The sequence below is a fragment of the Zonotrichia albicollis genome, unplaced genomic scaffold (genome assembly GCF_047830755.1).
Source record: "Zonotrichia albicollis isolate bZonAlb1 unplaced genomic scaffold, bZonAlb1.hap1 Scaffold_83, whole genome shotgun sequence".
Taxonomy (NCBI): Eukaryota; Metazoa; Chordata; class Aves; order Passeriformes; family Passerellidae; genus Zonotrichia; species Zonotrichia albicollis.
Window position 1 is genome coordinate 4,552,549 of NW_027428460.1, and position 18,022 is coordinate 4,570,570.

The window sequence follows — 18,022 nt, forward strand, 5'->3', positions numbered from 1 at the left end:
TTTTGCTGGGGGGAAGGGGAGCCAAAACAAAGGTCTCCAAGAAGGGTGAAAGAACAGAAAAAGGGGGTTACACAGAGTCCTAGCCAAGCAACAGGCAAAATCATTGTTTTCATGGCCCAGTGCTCGCAGGCGCATTTATTCTGGGCAGCTTTTCCCCGGATTGTGCACACCTCCCCCAAGCTGGGGGGGCGGTGTTCAGTCCCAGTCTCTGGAAGAAGGTGCGAGGGCGGTTTTATTGCATGGGGATTTCTTGTCTTCGTTCTTTGATGAAGAGACTCACATTTCTGCTTGTCTGTCACGGTGGTTGAAGGTAGATGAGAGGAGTCCTCTCTTGGAGCGGGGAGGACCGCCCCAGAGCTCAGACCAGCCAGGCCAGGAGGTAGGGAGAAATTCCAGATCCATTGTTCAGAAAGGGCAGAATGCCCCCTTCAAGTTCAGCATGGCATGTTCTGCAAACAACACCTGTGGAAACAGTGAGCTGAGAAGCTCCTGACCTCCCCTCCCCACTGGCTCAACAGTTTTTAACTTTTCAGTGGTCTTTTCTTCATGACAGTTGTGAGGTAAAAATGAAGGACATTTGGGACAGACTCTCACACGACCCCATGACTCACGATTTTCTTGAGGGATCTTTATCAGCAGAACTCTGGAGTGTCGTTGATGAATCTTCAGAACTCGTTGCATGTTGGTAGCATAACCTGGAAAAAATAGGGATGACAGAAAAGAGGAGGATAAAAAGAAGAGAGAGGGAAAAGAAAAGAAAAAGATAGGGGAAAGGGAAGCAATAAACAAATATAATTAATATTGATTATCATAATAATTTTCACACGTGGTTATTCTTTTATAACAATTTCAAAAATGGCTAATTATAATAACTTCCAAAAAATGGTTAATTAATTAAAGCAATATCATTTGTATAACAATTTCAAAAAATGGTTGAAACAAATCACAAATAAAACAAAAACAACAAATAAATCATAATGTAAGCATTGTCTTTTAAAAATTATTTTCTAAAATAATCTACTAAAGATCAAAATAACCTTCTGTAAATCATACTTGAGAAGCAAAAATTGCTCTAAAGCACACATGCTCAAATCATAATTGTTTTGTGTCAAATGTTTTGGGGACGTCTATAGTATAGAGGACATCGGCTAAGCGGTGTGCATTGATTACAGACATCAATCTCCTTAGCCTTTTCATCATGTTCCCATTCAGAATGAATAGGGCTGCTGACAAGATAAAACCAAGTGTAAGTAGAATCAAAAGAGCAACAATTGGATGGCACACACTGTTCAGGACACCTGTGGCAGTAGGTGACCACCCAAAGAAAGTATCCCACCACCTTTGCTCAGCATCCTGCTTTACCCTCTCCATAACCCGGTGTATTTGTTCTTGAGAATTTCAACCAGGTCCTGATAGAGCAGCAGTTGTCTCACGAGGGTGAGGTTCATTCCGATAGGAGTGGGCATCAGCTTGTGAATCAGTGTGTAGTTGGATTGCAATAGGTAGTGAGAGGTAACTGGAGCTTCATAAGAGAAATCACACCCTACAATCTTAGTAAAGTTACAAGCACAAAAGTTTGAGTGATTCTTTGTATCTACCACAATATCTTCCACAAAAACAAAATCACATATGGTTCTAAAGCATGCACAGCCATTGCCCATGTATAGAAGAACTGTTTCAGTAGCCTCATTAGGACGAATCTCAAAATGACAGATGTTTTGCTCTGTGTCTAAACAGATATCCTGAGCTACAATTGCATTGCTTTCACAGATGAACCCTTGTTGTTTGTGGGGGCCGGAATATATGTATTGTTATGGAGAGAGTCCCTGTTAAGATCTATGTATTATAAGATCTATGTATTAAATAAGTGGGTCCTTATGGAGAGAGTCCCTGTAAGATCTGTGTGGGTCCTAGTTACTCCAAACAAGCTACAGCTGCGAAGTCCTTAGTTGGGCAGCAGCTGTAGCTCGTGAAGGTAACTGGAATAAACAGAGGTGGATCGAGAGGCCCAGGAGGAGCCCCTGAGAGGACACACGAAGAACTGTGCTGCAGAGAAGAACAACTTGGTACAGTATGGGACTTGAGAGATATGGAATACAACGAGAATACAACAGTTGTTCTCGGACAATACAAGATTCCAGATTAACAGTTTGCCATTTGTCATTGACCTGACGGGCCCATCCCCTATGTTCAGTGGGATAGAGAACAGCTCCATCATGGTTTAATCCTAATGCAATAACAGGGAAGACTAAATGTACAGAAGCATTGCGTATGGTTAAAACAAAAGCAGTGGCTGTGTTTGAAAGGGGATCATAGGTAAAGTTCACCAGGTTCCACCAGGATTGGAATTCTCTTTCAAATTCAGTGGCACTGTCCCAAATTATTTTCCAAACTTCTGTGGGGAAGGTGCCTTCCTCGCCCTCTCTTATAATTGAAGCAGAGACCGACTGCATCCACAGTTGTGCCTGGATACAGCTGAGGGCTAGGGAAACATTGTTCTGTGTAGCACTAAGTGCATCAATCACCAATTTGTGGTCATTCACGTTCGCTCTTTCCCAATTTGGCAAAATGTTTGACAGCAGCCACTGGTGTGTCCCCAAGGCTAACAGAGATGACCTCAGAGGTTGCTGTAATTTGGTCAGATCTCTAGTTGTAGCAGCCAATTTGTTCATTAGTACTTCAGAATCAATGCTATTCAGAATTCCATGTACTGTGTTATGCGTACAGTCCCAATCCTGTACGCATAACACCGGTCACGTCTCTTGGTGTTCTAATTTTAAAAGAGCTTCGTTTCCGAAGCCAAGTGGTCCAGCCTTCAAAAGAAGTTTGCAGAAACGGAGAACAGGCTGGCTGGATTTCTGAAACGTTGCTCTGCATTAGCAATCTCACCTGTTTGAGAGACATGCCGGATTGAATATTATTTGTTGTTGGCCAGTTTTCCTGATTATATAAAGTCCAATCTTGAAAATTCTTGGGATGAGTATGACCGGTGGTACAGGTGAAGTGGTGACAGTGGTAAAGTAGGTTTCAGCATTTATTACAAATTTAAAAGAAAGGTCTTGTGTATCCTTGGACTAGAGGCAAACTACCTCCACAGTGTGAGTTAATGTGAAAATGTGCCAGCAGTCTCGTACGCTTAGGTGTGTACAGACTTGCTCCTGTTTGTTTTCCTGCTTTGCTATAGTCAGACCCATTAACCATTCAACACCCGATGCTGATTTGTTCTCGCACTACTCCTTGAAGCTGCCAGGTTTTCTGTTTCTCCCATTCTTGTCAAGTATACAATTTGTCTTCATGTGTAACTACTGTTAGTAAGTTTAGACCCATGACATCTCCCATAGATCCGATAAATTGCAGGAAGGCTTGAGACCAGGGCCATGTAAAGGGGCCTCCTGTTGCCTCTGCCAATTGGGGTGTGATTGCCGTGTTTACCGTGCTCAGTGCAGGCCTTACAGTGTCTGCCCTTTGAGATGTATTAGAAAAGGGCTTCACACCTTGCGTCTGAGAGAGCATAATTACAGCACTTGGTGTGAGTTTTGGTACAATGTTTATCTTGAATGTGTAAACCAAGCCTCTTAGTCCTAATGGACTAGCTGTGTCATTCTGCCAACGACATGTCACGTAAGTGGGTTTGAGCAAAGTTAAACTGTACCAGCAATCAAGTGATGCATCATTACAATCTCTTGTAATCGCAAGATTGTTCGTTTTGAGACCTAAAGCATAACTACCAATATGTTCCTGGCGGCAACACAGAGCGAGGGGACTTTTTATTTTGAAACTTCCCCATTTCTTCATGGGACATAATTTTGCTGAAGGGATGTCCAGATGATTCCTTCCACCTGTTTCCATAAAATTTCCTGCAATTCTGGTGGAGGTGGCCTTTTCATGGAGAGTTCCTTCCACCTTTCTGCATGTTACCAAAATTCACTCACCAACTGTTCCCATCTGTCAGGGTTCTCATCAACTCGTTCTGGTCCCATCTCCACTCATTTGGGTGGTACACCTTGGAGTCATGCTGCACTAGAGTTGCCAGGCTCAGGTAACAGCCCTTGGGATAGGTTCCAAGAACACTGGTGTGCTGAACGATGGCTTCGCGCCACAGCTGCTCACCAGGAGGTTGTCCATGAAATTGTGGTAATATGCAGAAAAGTATTAGCAAGGCTATCATATTTCAGATGATTCTCATGTCCCTCGGGGTTCTCCTGTAAAAGCAAGAACAACAAAAAATCATGCCACTGAGAGGCAGAAAGGAGTTTAAAATGAGGGGATTATCCAGCGTGTGTCTATGTGGTGCTCTTTTCCAAGAGCGTCAGAGGCTACCCATGCATATTTATTCAGAGGGGTTTTCAGCACAAGTGGTACCTCGCCCACCGTGGGGAGGTCCACTAAGACAGGTTGTCCAGGGTAATGTGATGGATTGTTTGCATCATCGGGACCTTCCAGTAAAGGGATGATGCTTGGAGGTGTGGGGTAATAAACAGTAATTTTGGGGCAGCCGTTCACCCCCCACCTGCCATTTACCCCCTTAACAGCCTCCCACAGTCAACAGTCCCAGTTTGCTTTCTGGGGCATAAGGAACCACTTTAAAAGGCCATTTGTCCTTTCCACGATCCCGTTAGCCTGAGGGTACTAAGGAGTATGAAAAGTCCACTTTATGCCTTTGGCTCTGGCCCAATCCTGAACCACCTTGGCAGTAAAGTGAGACCCATTGTCAGACTGAATTTCTTGTGGCTCTGGAAAAGTTCCAAACCACCCCTGCAATGCTTTAACTGTATTATCACCTGTGGCCCTTTTAAAAGCATCAGCTTGTACCAACCCAGATACAATTTCCACTCCTACCAACACAAAATGTTTACCTCCTGACTTCTTAAAAGGACCAATATTATCTACCTGCCACACATCCCACAAGCCTTTACCTTTCTTCAAATGCAGAGGATCATCCTCTAAAGGATGCCTTTCCAGTCGCTTGCGGCACTGTTCGCAGGCCGATATGCATGTTTTACACATTTCCCTGGTGACTGGCCAGCCGCGGGCGTGTGTTTCCTCGTACAGATCTTTGGCACCTGTGTGCTGTCTTTTTACATGTAACCATTCTAACAGTTGATTCCAATCCTCTGAAATAGTTTCTTTTTTCAGGGGGCTAAGCCTTGCTAGTTCATCAACTCTGTTGTTCCATTCACCTGCTTGATTCCCATCTGTTTGATGAGAAGCTACCCAACCAACCAGAAAGTTTCCTTTACTGGTGATTTCTAGGATTTCTTGCCATTTATCTTTCTGCCACACTGGGATTCTGTTAACTTCCCAGCCATTCTGTTGCCAGAAAGGGAGCCACTCAGTGCAGCCTCTGTATACTGCATATGAATCAGTGTAGATGTAAACAGGAGAAGTGTTTTGTGCCTCACGCTGAAAAACACTCCAGAGAGCTATGAGTTCTCCTACCTGAGCACTGCCCTCCCCTTCTGTGATGATTTTTTTCACCAGATGAAATATGTAAAGCAGCCGCCTTATATTTCCAAATCTTTCCTTCCTGCTTTGAAGAAGCATCTGTAAACCAACAGTTTGCTGCTATTTCAGGTGAGAATGGTGGTGCTACTTTTATTACAGAAACAGGTTTGTCTTGACTACTATCCAGGCTCTCAGTGTCTTGTATTGCCAAGAATTTTGCAGCACCTTCTGTGACAGAAAAGCTATTGCAGTAGTTCTCTATCTGAGCATATCATTTCCTGACTGACAACATTTGGGCTATGCCGCCAGGTGGAGGGGTCCCATTAGTGACAGCTTTAATTACCTTGAAGGGACCTCTCAAGATAATAGCTTATTGCCATGTGATTTTTTCTACTTCAATGAGAGCTAAGCTAACAACAAACGATCCTTTTTCCCAGGTAGTGTGTCTTTTCTCAGCATCTTTAAAACCACGGCAAAAGAAGCTGACAGGCCTCGTTGGACCCTCAGGACCTTGCTGCCAGATGTGTATTGATAGCCCTGAGGAGGCAAATCCCCATTCCACTTGGAAAGGGTCTTTAGGATGAATGGGCCCCAATGCCTGATGTGCTGTGGCTTCAAAAATCAGCAATTGTAATACTTCCTCCTGAGAAGGAGTCCAATCTCATTTGACTCCTTTCCTTAGTAAGTTGTAAAGGGGCCTAGCAATGACTGAGAAATCTGGGATATGTTTCCTCCAGAATACTAACAGTCCTAAGGCTTGCTGGAGGTCTTTTTTGTTTTCGGGCATTTTTATTTGCTCTAAAGAAGTTAAAGTGTCAGGTGCAATGCATGTGCTACCAGATCGCCACCAAATTCCTAGAAATTTTACTTCCTGAGAAGGCTTTTGAATTTTCTCTGAAGGAATCTTTAAATCAAGGCTCTCCAGATGAGAGATTATATTCTGCTGGAGATCGATCCCCCACTTCTTTAATTTACTCTCCTCCCACCAAAATGTCATCAATGTATTGGTACACAGCTACAGTGTCAGGTTTAGGTATTTTTTCTAATTCCTTATCTAAAGCATGGTGTGCTAGTGTTGGAGAGTGTTTGTATCCCTGAGGGAGTCTGGTGAATGTGTACTGTTGTCCCTCCCATGTGAATGCAAAGCGATCCATGTCCTCTGCCTGTATAGGTATCATGAAGAACATGTCTTTGACATCTATGGTTGCCATGATTGTGTGAGCTTTTTCTTGTATTGATGTTATTAGTTCAGCTAAATTTGGCACTGCTGCAGTCAGAGGGTCAGTGTTGGCATTGAGCCTACGGTAATCAATCGTAAGTCTCTACTTCGTGTTGGGCTTTCGGACTGGCCACACAGGTGAATTGTATGGGGAGTGTGTGTTAATTATTATTCCTTGATCACGCAAATCCTGAATAACTGGTTTGATGCCTTCTCTAGCTTCAGAAGGCAAGGGATACTGTTTCACATTGATTCTTTTACTGTAAGGCAGTGCAGGTGCGGTCTGAAGCAGCCTACTGTTAAGTGGCGGAGTGCCAAAAGACCACAGAAAACCCTCAGTGTCTTCCCACTGCCTTCCTGAAAGGACATCCATCCCTAGCAGATTATTCGGGATGTCCCCAATTACCATTTTGACAACCAATTGATTTTCTTCTCCAGGGAGTGTTACTTTGACCAGAGCAACATTCATTGGTTCTATGGTTCCTAAAGCATTAAGAACACAGCATTGCCTTATTGTTGGAACAACTCCACACTTCTGAGCATCTCTGTGTGTAAGTGCGGAGATCTGGGCTCCCGTATCAACAATTTATGTTACCAGAACTTTTTTGGGGCGCATGATTGCTGTAATTAACATGTCTCCTGGTTTATTTTTTGTGAGCATTCGTAAGTAAACCCAACCTCCACCCCTTCGCTCACCTGTAAGCAGTGGAGATATTAGTTTCCCGAAAGCTCTGTTGGTGTAGATTCAGTGTTTTGTGTTTTGGGATACGGGCGGTTATGTTGGGCAGTTATGTTGCTTAGGCTCTGTGAAAGAAGTTGCGAAAGAGTTACTTCCGGCTTACTGCTAGTGCTTTTCAGGAGACACGCAGCCAGGGTTTCACTGTCCAAGTTCTGTGAAAGAAGCTGAGAAACAGTTAATTTTGGCTCAGTGGCTGTGTTCTGTGGGAGAGGCTGAGACTCAGCTTCACTGCCCAGATTCCGAGGGAGAAGCTGGGAAAGTATTAACTTTGGCCCATTGCCTGTGTTCTGTGGGAGAGACTGTGATGTACTGTGTGTACTGTACTGTGTATTGGTAGGAGCGTTTGTTAGTTTCTGATGAGGTAGAGGGATTGGTGCACTAGGCTGGGTAGGGGGCTTTGGCCTCCCTAAATTCCAGTTAGTTATGATTTTCTGCAATTTTTCAAGTGGTAAACCATCCATTATGTCCCGGGGGACCCCTTTTTTATTCCCAGCATCCACCAGCATTGGCTGTTGGAAATTTGTTTTCCTGGTTCTGTGTTTTCAGGGTTAGGGGCTCCCATAAACCAGACACCTTTTGTTTTTTCTGATTTTTCCTCTAGGCTTTTTACAGGCCCATACTGTCTACAATAATTTAATAAATCAACTGCTACCTCACTCCATGTCCAAATTTTGCGGCTGTGGCTAGATGTGTCTGATGGTGTTGTGGGGGTCTGTGTTGGTGTATAGGGTGATGGGACAGACTCAGACTGATCAGTGGAGTTGTTAAGAAATCTATCCAGTCTATCTATTGGGCTTAAAGCCGTAATTGTTTTTTGAATAGTGATTGCTGTTGATTTCAATGTTTCTGGAAGCCCACGAATTAAAGGGGTCATAATTTCAGGCTTCACAGGCAGTTGCATTGGGGATTCAAAACCAGGAATTAATTTTCTCTCATGAATCATTTGCAAACATGCAGCTTTTTGTACACTTTCTAAGATCTGGTCGGAGGTGGTGGCAATTGCCAGGGGATCACCCCTTTCCAAGGGATTTATTCCCCCGGCCCAATAGGCTGCATGTTGTGTTAGAGACCAGGAGTCACGCTTATCTCCTGTTGTTAGGAAAACACCACGTCCCCAGTATCCACTGGCTTCTTGTTCAGTTAACTTAATCTGGTCTCCGCCAGTGAGAGACACACAGAACACATACTCCGTTTCTGATTCATGAGGAAGTCGTCCAAATTCCTTTTTCAATTTAGTTAATTCGGTAGTGCTGAATGGTGTTTGTTTAGTTGTTATGTGGGGATCCAGGTCTTCATCATTAATATAATTATATTCAGTTTTAATAAAAAGTCTCAAACGAGGACAGCAATTTTCCCCACAATTTTTAACTGTTTCAGATTCTTTGTAAGGATAGTTTTGTTTTGCTGCCTCGAGCTCTTTGTATGGATAGATTTTTTTAATGCAAGGTGTTCCTTTTTCTTCCTCCTCTGTAGAGGAGTTGATTTTGTGTATGTTTTTGGTGTGTTCTTCTCTGAGGGCAGCTCGCAGCATGTAAATTTCATTTCTATCCTCATTTAACTGTTTTTGCAAAATTTCAACTAAATTTTGAAGGGAGTCTATAATTATCATTTCCTCACTTCTCCATTTACAGCGGTTTTCTATGGCTGCAGTGAGACATGCTCCGAGAACTGAGCAAAGAATGTTCTTATTTTTACCTATTTTGAATTTTGATTCATGTTGCAGAGAACATATTCTATCAATGACATTTTCCAAATTAAACCAATTGTTCTCTGTCCAAGTTTCTCCACCAGATGACGGTTTTGCATTGTGTTTAGCAAGCAACGCGTAAAAGTCAGCTTTTGCTTTAGGATTGAGATTTTCATTCATTTTGTGTGAAGGGACCAGAACTATACCAGGGAGCTGATTTGTGAACTCAAGTTACACAATCATACAGACCTTTTTATGCCCTTTGTCTCCCTAGATAGCTGAAGAAACAAAATCTGTCTGGAAGGCACTGTTTTAATTGCTTCAGGTTTGTCCCTTCCTTTCCAGACAGTCCAGATACACAATCACACTCACACACGCACACAAATGTTTTCTTTGTGAAGGGACCAGAACCTAGAAGAGGGGGAATGCCACTCAGCCTTCGCTGGGCCACCCCTTGCTCCATGTGTAGGTGAAGGGACAATATCTGTCTAAAAGGCACAGCTTAATTTCTTCAGGTCTGTCCCCTCCCTTTTAGACAGTCCAGGTACACAAATACAGCAGTAACAACAGTAACAGGTTCAGATACAACCCCAATACAACATCAATTCCAATATCAATATCAGGATTAGGAGGAGTATCAGTGTCGGTGTCCGTGTCGGTAAGATCAGTAACAGAAGTGACTGTAACAATTTCCCCTGCTTTTGCACGGAAAAATCTTTTGTGTCAATTCCGGAGCCTGTGTGCTCAATCAAGGGTGAGATTTGGCTTTGGCATATGCAGTCTGCCGGAGATTACAGAACCTGCAAAATCTCACTGGCTACCAGAATCCCATCCTCGTCGCCAATTATGTGAGGGTCCACCTGAAATGAACGGGTGACGAATGATTTTTTTGGTGCAAAAAATAACCAACAAAGGCACAGGGGTTTTGCAGTAACAAATCAACAAAATGCAATTTTATTAATGATAACCACAACTGAATATGCATTTGGTTAGGGAATCTGGGGAAGAGAAGGGTAAGACAAGGGAAAGAGGGAGGAAAGAAGGTTAGGGAGGGGCTTATAGCTACCGAAATGTGATGTCTTCGGGGGTCCCGCCGCCGAAACTCGCTGGTGCACGCTTTGGGGAGATCTCAGAGGACAGTCGGGACCGAACCCCAAAATATACTGTTCTTGGTTGGGGGAAGGGTGGCCGAAATTAGGTTTCCATGGAGGGCAAAAGAATAGGAACAGCAGGAGGGGGGAGGTTACTCCATTGTTTTCATGGCCGAATGTTTGCAGGTACATTTACTCTGGGCAGTTTTTCCCCCCTCCCCGAGCTGGGGGGGGGGGGGGTTCAGTCCCAGTCTCTGGAAGGAGGTTGCCAAGGGGGTACCAGGGGGGTGCCAGTAGGGTGCCGGGGGGTTCCTTGTCTTGTCTTGGTTCCTTGATGAGGGGATTCGCATCTCTGTTTGTCTGTCACGGTGGTTGAAGGCAGGCGAGAGGGGTCTTCTCTTGGAGGGGGGAGCCACTCCAGAGCTCAGTGCAGCCAAGTCAGGGGGTTGGAAGAAAGTCCAGTTCCATTGTTCAGAAAAGGTCAGCATGCCCCTTCGAGTTCAGCATGGCATGTTCTGAAAACACCACCTGTGAACACACTGAATAAGCATGAGACTTTCTTTCCCAACTGGCTCAACAGTTTTTAACCTTTCGGGGGTCTTTTCTCATGACAATTGCGAGGCAAAAAATGAAGGATTTTTGGATGGACTTTCACAACCAGAAACTGCTGCTCCATCCCCACGGGCTGCAGGCCCCCATGGGCAGGGCTGGGGCATGGGGGCTGCTCTCCTGCACAGCTTCCCCTTCACATCCCTGCCAGAGCCATGGGCAGCTGTCTGTGGCCCCCGAGCGCGCTCAGGAACTGACCACTGCTGCTGGAGGCCTTGGTGCTGAGCCCCTGAATCATCGCTCCCTTGGACATGCTGACAAACAAAGGAGGAACAGGGCCTCAGTGGCCCGAAGAGCTGCCCACAGAACCAGGAGGACCTGGACGAGTCGGATTGCAGAAGCAGCGTGGGGAGAACATCCAGGCAGGCTGCCAGGGGCTGAGGCTGGGGCAATGGGAAATCTGCAGTGGGAAGGAAACAACACACAACACAGCATCTGGTATTTTGAAACACAGCTAGAGTTTTCCTGTGCATTCTGACTATGAATCACCAATGGTGGGCTGTGAAATTTCTAATACCTGCCTGGCCCTTGGGGCTGAGCTGTGGGATGAAGCTCTGGGAGGAGACCTGGGAGAGATCCTAGAGTGAGCCAGGGTCCCCCACGTCAGAGCAGAGCCCGAAACAGCGGGAAGGGATCGATGGCAGCCTAGCTCCCCCTCTACCCTTTCCTCACCATGGGCCAAACAACATCCTGAAGCACATTGTGAGAGAACTGCTCAAAGGGGATGGTGGGTGCATTCCCTCAGCCTTGTCCTGGAGCTCAGCAGCCGAGTGCTCTGGCTGCACATCTGGACACACCATGCCCGGAACACCAGGAAGGGATCCATGGCAGCCTCGCTGCCCCGCTGCTGCTTCCATGCCCTGCAGGGCTGTTTCCCAGCCTGGCCTGGCTGCAGCTTCTCCCCAGCCTCTGCAGGAAGGCATTGGGCATCAGCTGCCGCGCAGCCCAAACTCACCAGGGATCCCCTGCATTTTCCCAGTCCCCAGGCACATCCCAAGGTGTGGCTGCTTGGAGGAGGGAGGGTCATAGCCAGCCCCAAATGCCTGGGGGGATCAGGATTTTCCTGATCATAACCCATGTCTTGGACAAGTATTGCCTCCTGAAGAGGCGACCTCCTGGATATGCAATGATTCCATCTGATCCAGCTGTGCCTCTTCCTTTCTCAAGGGATGGACAGAGAGGCTCTATGGAAGGTGGCATTTTCTGCAGGAAAGGAGGCGATGCCAGGCACAGCCACAGGAGGTAATTGCTGTGCCTCTGGGCCTGAGCCCCGCTGAGGCTTGAGCTGCCCTCTCTGCTGCTTGGCACTGCGGGCACAGCCCGGACAAGACAGGCACAGCCCAGAGGAATTATCCCGAGCAGGCTCAGGGCACTCGGGTACTGAGCTGTCCTGCTGGGCTCCCTCTGTGGGAGACACGTCCCAAAACCTGGGAGCGGCTGCACGGGGTGCCCATGGTGGGGAAATGGCAGAGGGGGAAAGCAAGGCTCCAGTGTGTCCTGACAGGGCCTGGCTGTGTGCCCGTGTGTTCTGGTTTGACATTGGCACAAGGCCAAATGCCCGCATGAAAATACACCTTCTCTGGTGTCTGCAGTGAGATTTTGAGCAGGAATAAACAAAGCAGGCTCTCACTTGAAAAAAGAAGAAAAGTTTATTAACTAAACTACAAAAACAATTACTAAACTACACACAAAAGGAAGAAAAAGAAGAAAAAAAAGAAAAAACACAAGAAAAATGAAACCTCACAAAAACACTCCCCTCCTCATCCTCCCCCCCAAATTCCCAATACAATACAATCCAAAATCAATTCCGGGTCCAGCACCACCCTTTAGAATGCTCAACTTCAGTTCTGTAAGAGGAGAGGGAGTCCTTCCATGTGTCGTGGTGGCCTTTTCCATCCTTGTTCCAGTGCTCTCACCACCGGACCAGAATCAGGGCTGCTCCCAGGGTTGTCCTTTTAAGGAGGCTGTGTCCAGTTCCAGAAAAGCTCAATCTCTCACCTCTGGGACATCTGTCCCCCCCATATTTTATATACCCCCTGGGGCCAAGGGGTACCCACACTGAATCTTCTTTGGCTCTGGGACATTTCTCCCCCTGGACTCAGTCTCTGTATTCCAGGGAAACATAGCTCTGTCCATGGCTACACAAAAGAGTCCAGCATAAAATGCCACTCCCTCTTCTCCATCTTTCTAACATCTCTCACTCTCTCTCTCTCTGGTCCAGACCTTCATCACTCGCTCATTTCCTTCGTCCTCCTCCACTCTTATCCCTCGTCTAGAAAGGGTTAATGTTCTGTGAAGTTTTCATTGTCCAAAAAAAGGGTTAAAAACTCCTCCAAGCGGCTGGACTCTTGGCTGCACCCCCCCCACCATCTCCTCAGCCGGGCTGCCTGCTGCCAGCACATGTTTACTGCTTTCAAAGTAACGGCACACAAACACCGGCTGCACTCTCTCTGTCTGTCTCCAAGGTGTGGGGAAGGAACAGGCTGCCCATTGCTTCCCAGCATTTCTTTACTTCTTCCTTCCACCCTTGGGGGGAGGGGGCCAGGCCTACCTCTCCCGGGCCGGGCCGCATGGCTTTTCTCCTCCCCCAGCCCAGCCAGCAACTGGGCCGGGGGAGAGACTCAACTCCTTCACCGCCGGAAATCCAAAGAGAAAGTGCCAGGGGGAGAGCCCTGCTTTTACCCTGTGTTCTCGGAGGTGGATCCCATTGCCCAGTGGTTGGGCCAGATGGCAATATTCAAATCTGAGCACTCATTGGCCCCATCCACACAGCATCCCAGAAATCCTGTTTCCGGGTCAAACCATGACACAGGCCCAGGATGGTGTTCTGGGCTGTAGCATGAGACACAGGGTAGGTTTCCAACCATTCAGTGGTGGCCTCCACCATGGTCAGCACATAGCGCTTGCCCCGGCGTGTCTGGGGCAGTGTGATGGAGTCAATCTGCCAGGCCTCCCCATACTTGTACTTGGACCACCGCCCACCGTACCAGAGGGGCTTCACTCGCTTGGCCTGCTTGATGGCAGCACACGTCTCACAGTCATGGATAACCTGAGAAATACTGTCCATGGTTAGATCCACCCCTCGGTCTCGTGCCCACTTATAGGTGGCATCCCTGCCCTGATGCCCTGAGGTATCATGGGCCCATCGAGCTAGGAATAACTCTTCCTTATGTTCCCAATCTAGGTCTATTTTGGACACCCCTATCTTTGCAGCTTGGTCTACCTGCTCATTGTTTTGGTGCTCCTCATTGGCCCTACTCTTGGGGACATGGGCATCTATATGGCGGACTTTCACAGGTAGCCTCCCTACCCTGGTAGCAATGTCTTTCCACTCATCAGCAGCCCAAATTGGTTTCCCTCTGCGTTGCCAGTTAGCCTTTTTCCACCTCTCCAGCCATCCCCACAGAGCATTGGCTACCATCCATGAATCAGTGTAGAGGTAGAGCTTTGGCCACATCTCTCTCTCAGCAATGTCCATGGCCAGCTGAACAGCTTTGAGTTCAGCAAGTTGGCTTGATCCACCTTCTCTTTCAGTGGCCTCTGCCACCTGTCGTGTGGGGCTCCATACGGCTGCTTTTCACTTCCGGTTCATCCCTACAATGCGAAAGGAACCTGAGACAGAGTAAGGATCCATCCTGAACTAGGTGAAGTGTCTGGGAGAGGTGAAGGGTCTGTGGAGCTAAAGCTGAAGGAGAGGCCGCGTTCCAGAGACAGCAAGGAGACAGAGAAAGAAAAACAGAAAAACCACGAGGTCAATCTGCCCCCGACCTAGGAATTCCTCCGATAAAGAAGAATTAGTGCTAAGTGTCATGCAAGATGAATATGTATGAACTGATTGTGAAACTGTATGCATATGCATTTGGAAGGGGGATAAAAGGAGGTCTGAAATCTTCAGGGGTACGCATGCCCTTTTGGGGAGTCTTGCGTCCGGCGCGCGTCGTAATAAAGCATACCGGGCTTTACAACTTTTACAAGTTGTGAGGTTTCTTCTTTTCTCCGCAAAACAAACCGTCAGTGAAAAGAGCGTAGCGTGTTTCCTCTGAGGGAAGTTGGTTATAGGGAGGAGCCTCTTCAGCCCATGTCACTGGTTCTTGTTCCTCTTCATCTGTGACACCAAAATTCTCATCTTTGGGCCAATTTGTAATGACCTCCAAAATCCCAAGGCGATTCAGTTTACCTATACAGGTGCGCTGAGTGATGAGAGCAATCCACTTGCTCCATGTAGCACTGGTGGCATGGTGAGTGGAAGGAACCTTGCCTTTGAACATCCACCCCAGCACCGGTAGTCGGGGCGCCAGGAGGAGTTGTGCTTCTGTGCCTATTACCTCCAAAGCAGCCTGGACTCCTTCATAGGCAGCCAGGATTTCTTTCTCTGTTGGAGTATAGTTGGCTTCAGACCCTCTGTAGCTTCGACTCCAAAATCCCAGTGGTCGACCCCGAGTCTCCCCAGGCACCTTCTGCCAAAGGCTCCAGGACAAGCCATGGTTCCCAGCTGCAGAGTAGAGCACGTTCTTTACCTCTGGTCCTGTCCTGACTGGGCCAAGGGCTACTGCATGAGCAATCTCCTGCTTGATCTGGACAAAGGCCTGTTGCTGCTCAGGGCCCCACTGGAAATTGTTCTTCTTGCGGGTGACCAGGTAGAGAGGGCTCACAATCTGGCTGTATTCAGGAATATGCATCCTCCAAAAACCTATGGCACCCAGGAAAGCTTGTGTGTCTTTCTTATTGGTGGGTGGAGACATTGCTGGTATCTTGTTGATGACATCTGTAGGAATCTGACGCCGCCATCTTGCCACTTCACTCCCAGGAATTGAATCTCACGAGCTGGTCCCTTTACTTTGCTCTTTTTAATGGCGAAACCAGCTCCCAGGAGGATCTGGATGATTTCCTTCCCTTTCTTGAACACTTCCGCAGCTGTGCTCCCCCACACAATGATGTCATCAATATACTGCGGATGTTCTGGAGCCTCACCCTTTTCCAGTGCAGCCTGGATCAGTCCATGGCAGATGGTGGGGCTGTACTTCCACCCCTGGGGCAATTGGTTCCAGGTGTACTGCACTCCCCTCCATGTGAAGGCAAACTGAGGCCTGCATTCTGCTGCCAGAGGAATGGAGAAAAATGCATTGGCAATGTCTATAGTGGCGTACCACCTTACTGCCTTGGACTCAAGCTCATACTGGAGCTCTAATATGTTCGGCACGGCAGCACTCAGTGGTGGAGTCACTTCATTCAGTGCACGATAGTCCACATTTAATCTTCATTCTCCTTCAGATTTTCGCACAGGCCAGATGGGGCTGTTGAAGGGTGAGTGGGTCTTGCTGACCACCCCTTGGCTCTCCAGCTCTCAGATCATCTTATGGATGGGGATCACAGCATCTCAAGTGGTCCTATACTGCCGTCGATGCAGTATGGAAGTGGCAATTGGCACTCGTTGCTCTTCTCCAGTCAGGCATCCTACTGCAGATGGATTCTCAGACAGCCCAGGCAAGGTGTTCAATTGCTGGATGCCCTCTGTCTCTACAGCAGCTATTCCAAATGCCCATCTGAGTCCTTTTGGGTCTTTGAAGTACCCACTTCGAAGGTAGTCTATGCCCAAAATACATGGGGCCTCTGGGCCAGTCACAATAGGATGCTTCAACCACTCATTTCCCATTAGGCTCACATCAGCTTCCACCAAAGTGAAATCCTGGGATCCCCCTGTCACACCAGCAATAGAAACAGACTCTGTCCCTACGTCTTGATGGGATTAATGTGCAATGCGCACCAGTATCGACCAAAGCTTTGTACTCTTATGGTTCCGATGTGCCAGGCCAACGAATCCACACAGACCAGAAGACACGATTTTCCCTGGCCTCTACCTGGCTAGAGGCAGGGCCCCTCTAAGCCTGGTTATCATTCTTTCCCTGGGTATATGTTTTGGATGTTCCTTCGAGGGGATCAGATATGTCATCATCATCATACCTGGCCATTCGGCTACAGGCAACTGGAGCTGCTTTCCTTCTGGTGGCTTCCTTCAGTTCACGCACCCGTCGTGCCAGAACAGCGGTAGGTTTCCTATCCCACCTTCTCATGTTTTCCCCACAATCACGCAGGTAAAACCACAGCTCAGCTTGTGGGGTGTATCTTCTCTCACCATCTGGGAAACGTCTGCCTTGGATACTGGAACCTCGGATCTGTACTGCTGAAATTTGGAGAAGGTCTTCTTTAATCTCCTCTCTAAGCTTCTTATGGTTCTCCTCTATCTTATCCTCTAAGTTCTGCAGACGTGTTTCTACCGCTGCGATTCTGGCATGTGTCAGGCCATGTACAGCATCTGCATATGCTCAGAGCTTCCTTGCCTTGTCAAGCACAGTCTCACCCCTCTCATCCCTCTTCATGATGGCTAAGGCAGAAGCATATTCATGTGGCCTGAGTCGTGCGAGTTTTCACCGCATCACAGACATGCATGGTACTAAGTCTGGGTTCCTAGTTGTTACATCATCTTAAAAGATAATCTCGGCCAAGGCCATTTCTCTCAGGCGTTGGATCCCTTGCTCTATTGTCTTCCACTGAGTCTGCTGCATATAGAGATCGTCTGCACACAGGTATCTTTCTGCTACACTTCTTAGGACCCGTTCCCAGAGGCTGTGAGAGTTAGCCCCCCTCATCATTCCTTGGTCTATGACAGGGATCCCAAATGCCTGGCTCCAATGTCATCCAGAATTGTAGCCTCGCCTGCAGCATCCCAGAGATGGACCAGCCAACTAATTATGGATTCATCAGACCTTCGAGTGTAATCCTTCCGTAGGCCACGAAGGTCCTTCAGGGAAAAGGACTCAATATTGGCATCTGATCTTGCACCTGCTGCTTTGACTCCTGACTTTACGTCAGGAGGCACTGAGGTTCCTTCTCCTTCATCATCATCATCATCATCATCATCATCCACTGGTCGATTGGTCTTGGCTGTGCATTTCCCACTTCTAGTGCTGGTAGCAACAGCCATGGGTTTAGATGCTGGCTTAAAGCCTGGAGTGTTAGCTGCAGCCTGAGTCACTGGGACAGTTGCTGATTTATCTCCCTGCCCCCCTGCCTCTGTCTGCTGCCCGACACTATCTAGCAGTGTGCGATAAGCATATGCCAGGGCCCAGCTCACTGCAATGACCTTCCTCTCCTTAGGCTCATCCTGGTACTTCTCTTTCAGATATTTCCCCACCTCAGCTGGGTTCTGAATTTGTTCATGGGGAAAATCCCAC

General features: G+C 47.4%; 1 protein-coding gene across 1 annotated transcript; it reads right to left on the reverse strand.

Moving 5' to 3' along the window:
* Positions 1-1,945: 1,945 nt before the first annotated feature.
* Positions 1,946-16,759, reverse strand: LOC141728046 (uncharacterized). Its single transcript, XM_074534346.1, has 4 exons — positions 16,752-16,759; positions 8,014-8,734; positions 3,933-4,102; positions 1,946-1,979 (listed from the first exon to the last, which is right to left on the reverse strand). Exons 1-4 carry the CDS (start codon positions 16,757-16,759, stop codon positions 1,946-1,948), a joined length of 933 nt encoding a protein of 310 aa, XP_074390447.1.
* Positions 16,760-18,022: the final 1,263 nt, after the last annotated feature.

Excerpts from the sequence above, each read along its gene's own strand:
- LOC141728046 (XM_074534346.1), bottom strand. Across the intron at positions 4,103-8,013 it reads ATTGTAGACAGTATGGGCCT|CTGTGGCGCGAAGCCATCGT; the intron begins GTAAAAAGCCTA and ends CCTGGTGAGCAG. Across the intron at positions 1,980-3,932 it reads CTGACAGATGGGAACAGTTG|TTACCTTCACGAGCTACAGC; the intron begins GTGAGTGAATTT and ends TGTTTATTCCAG.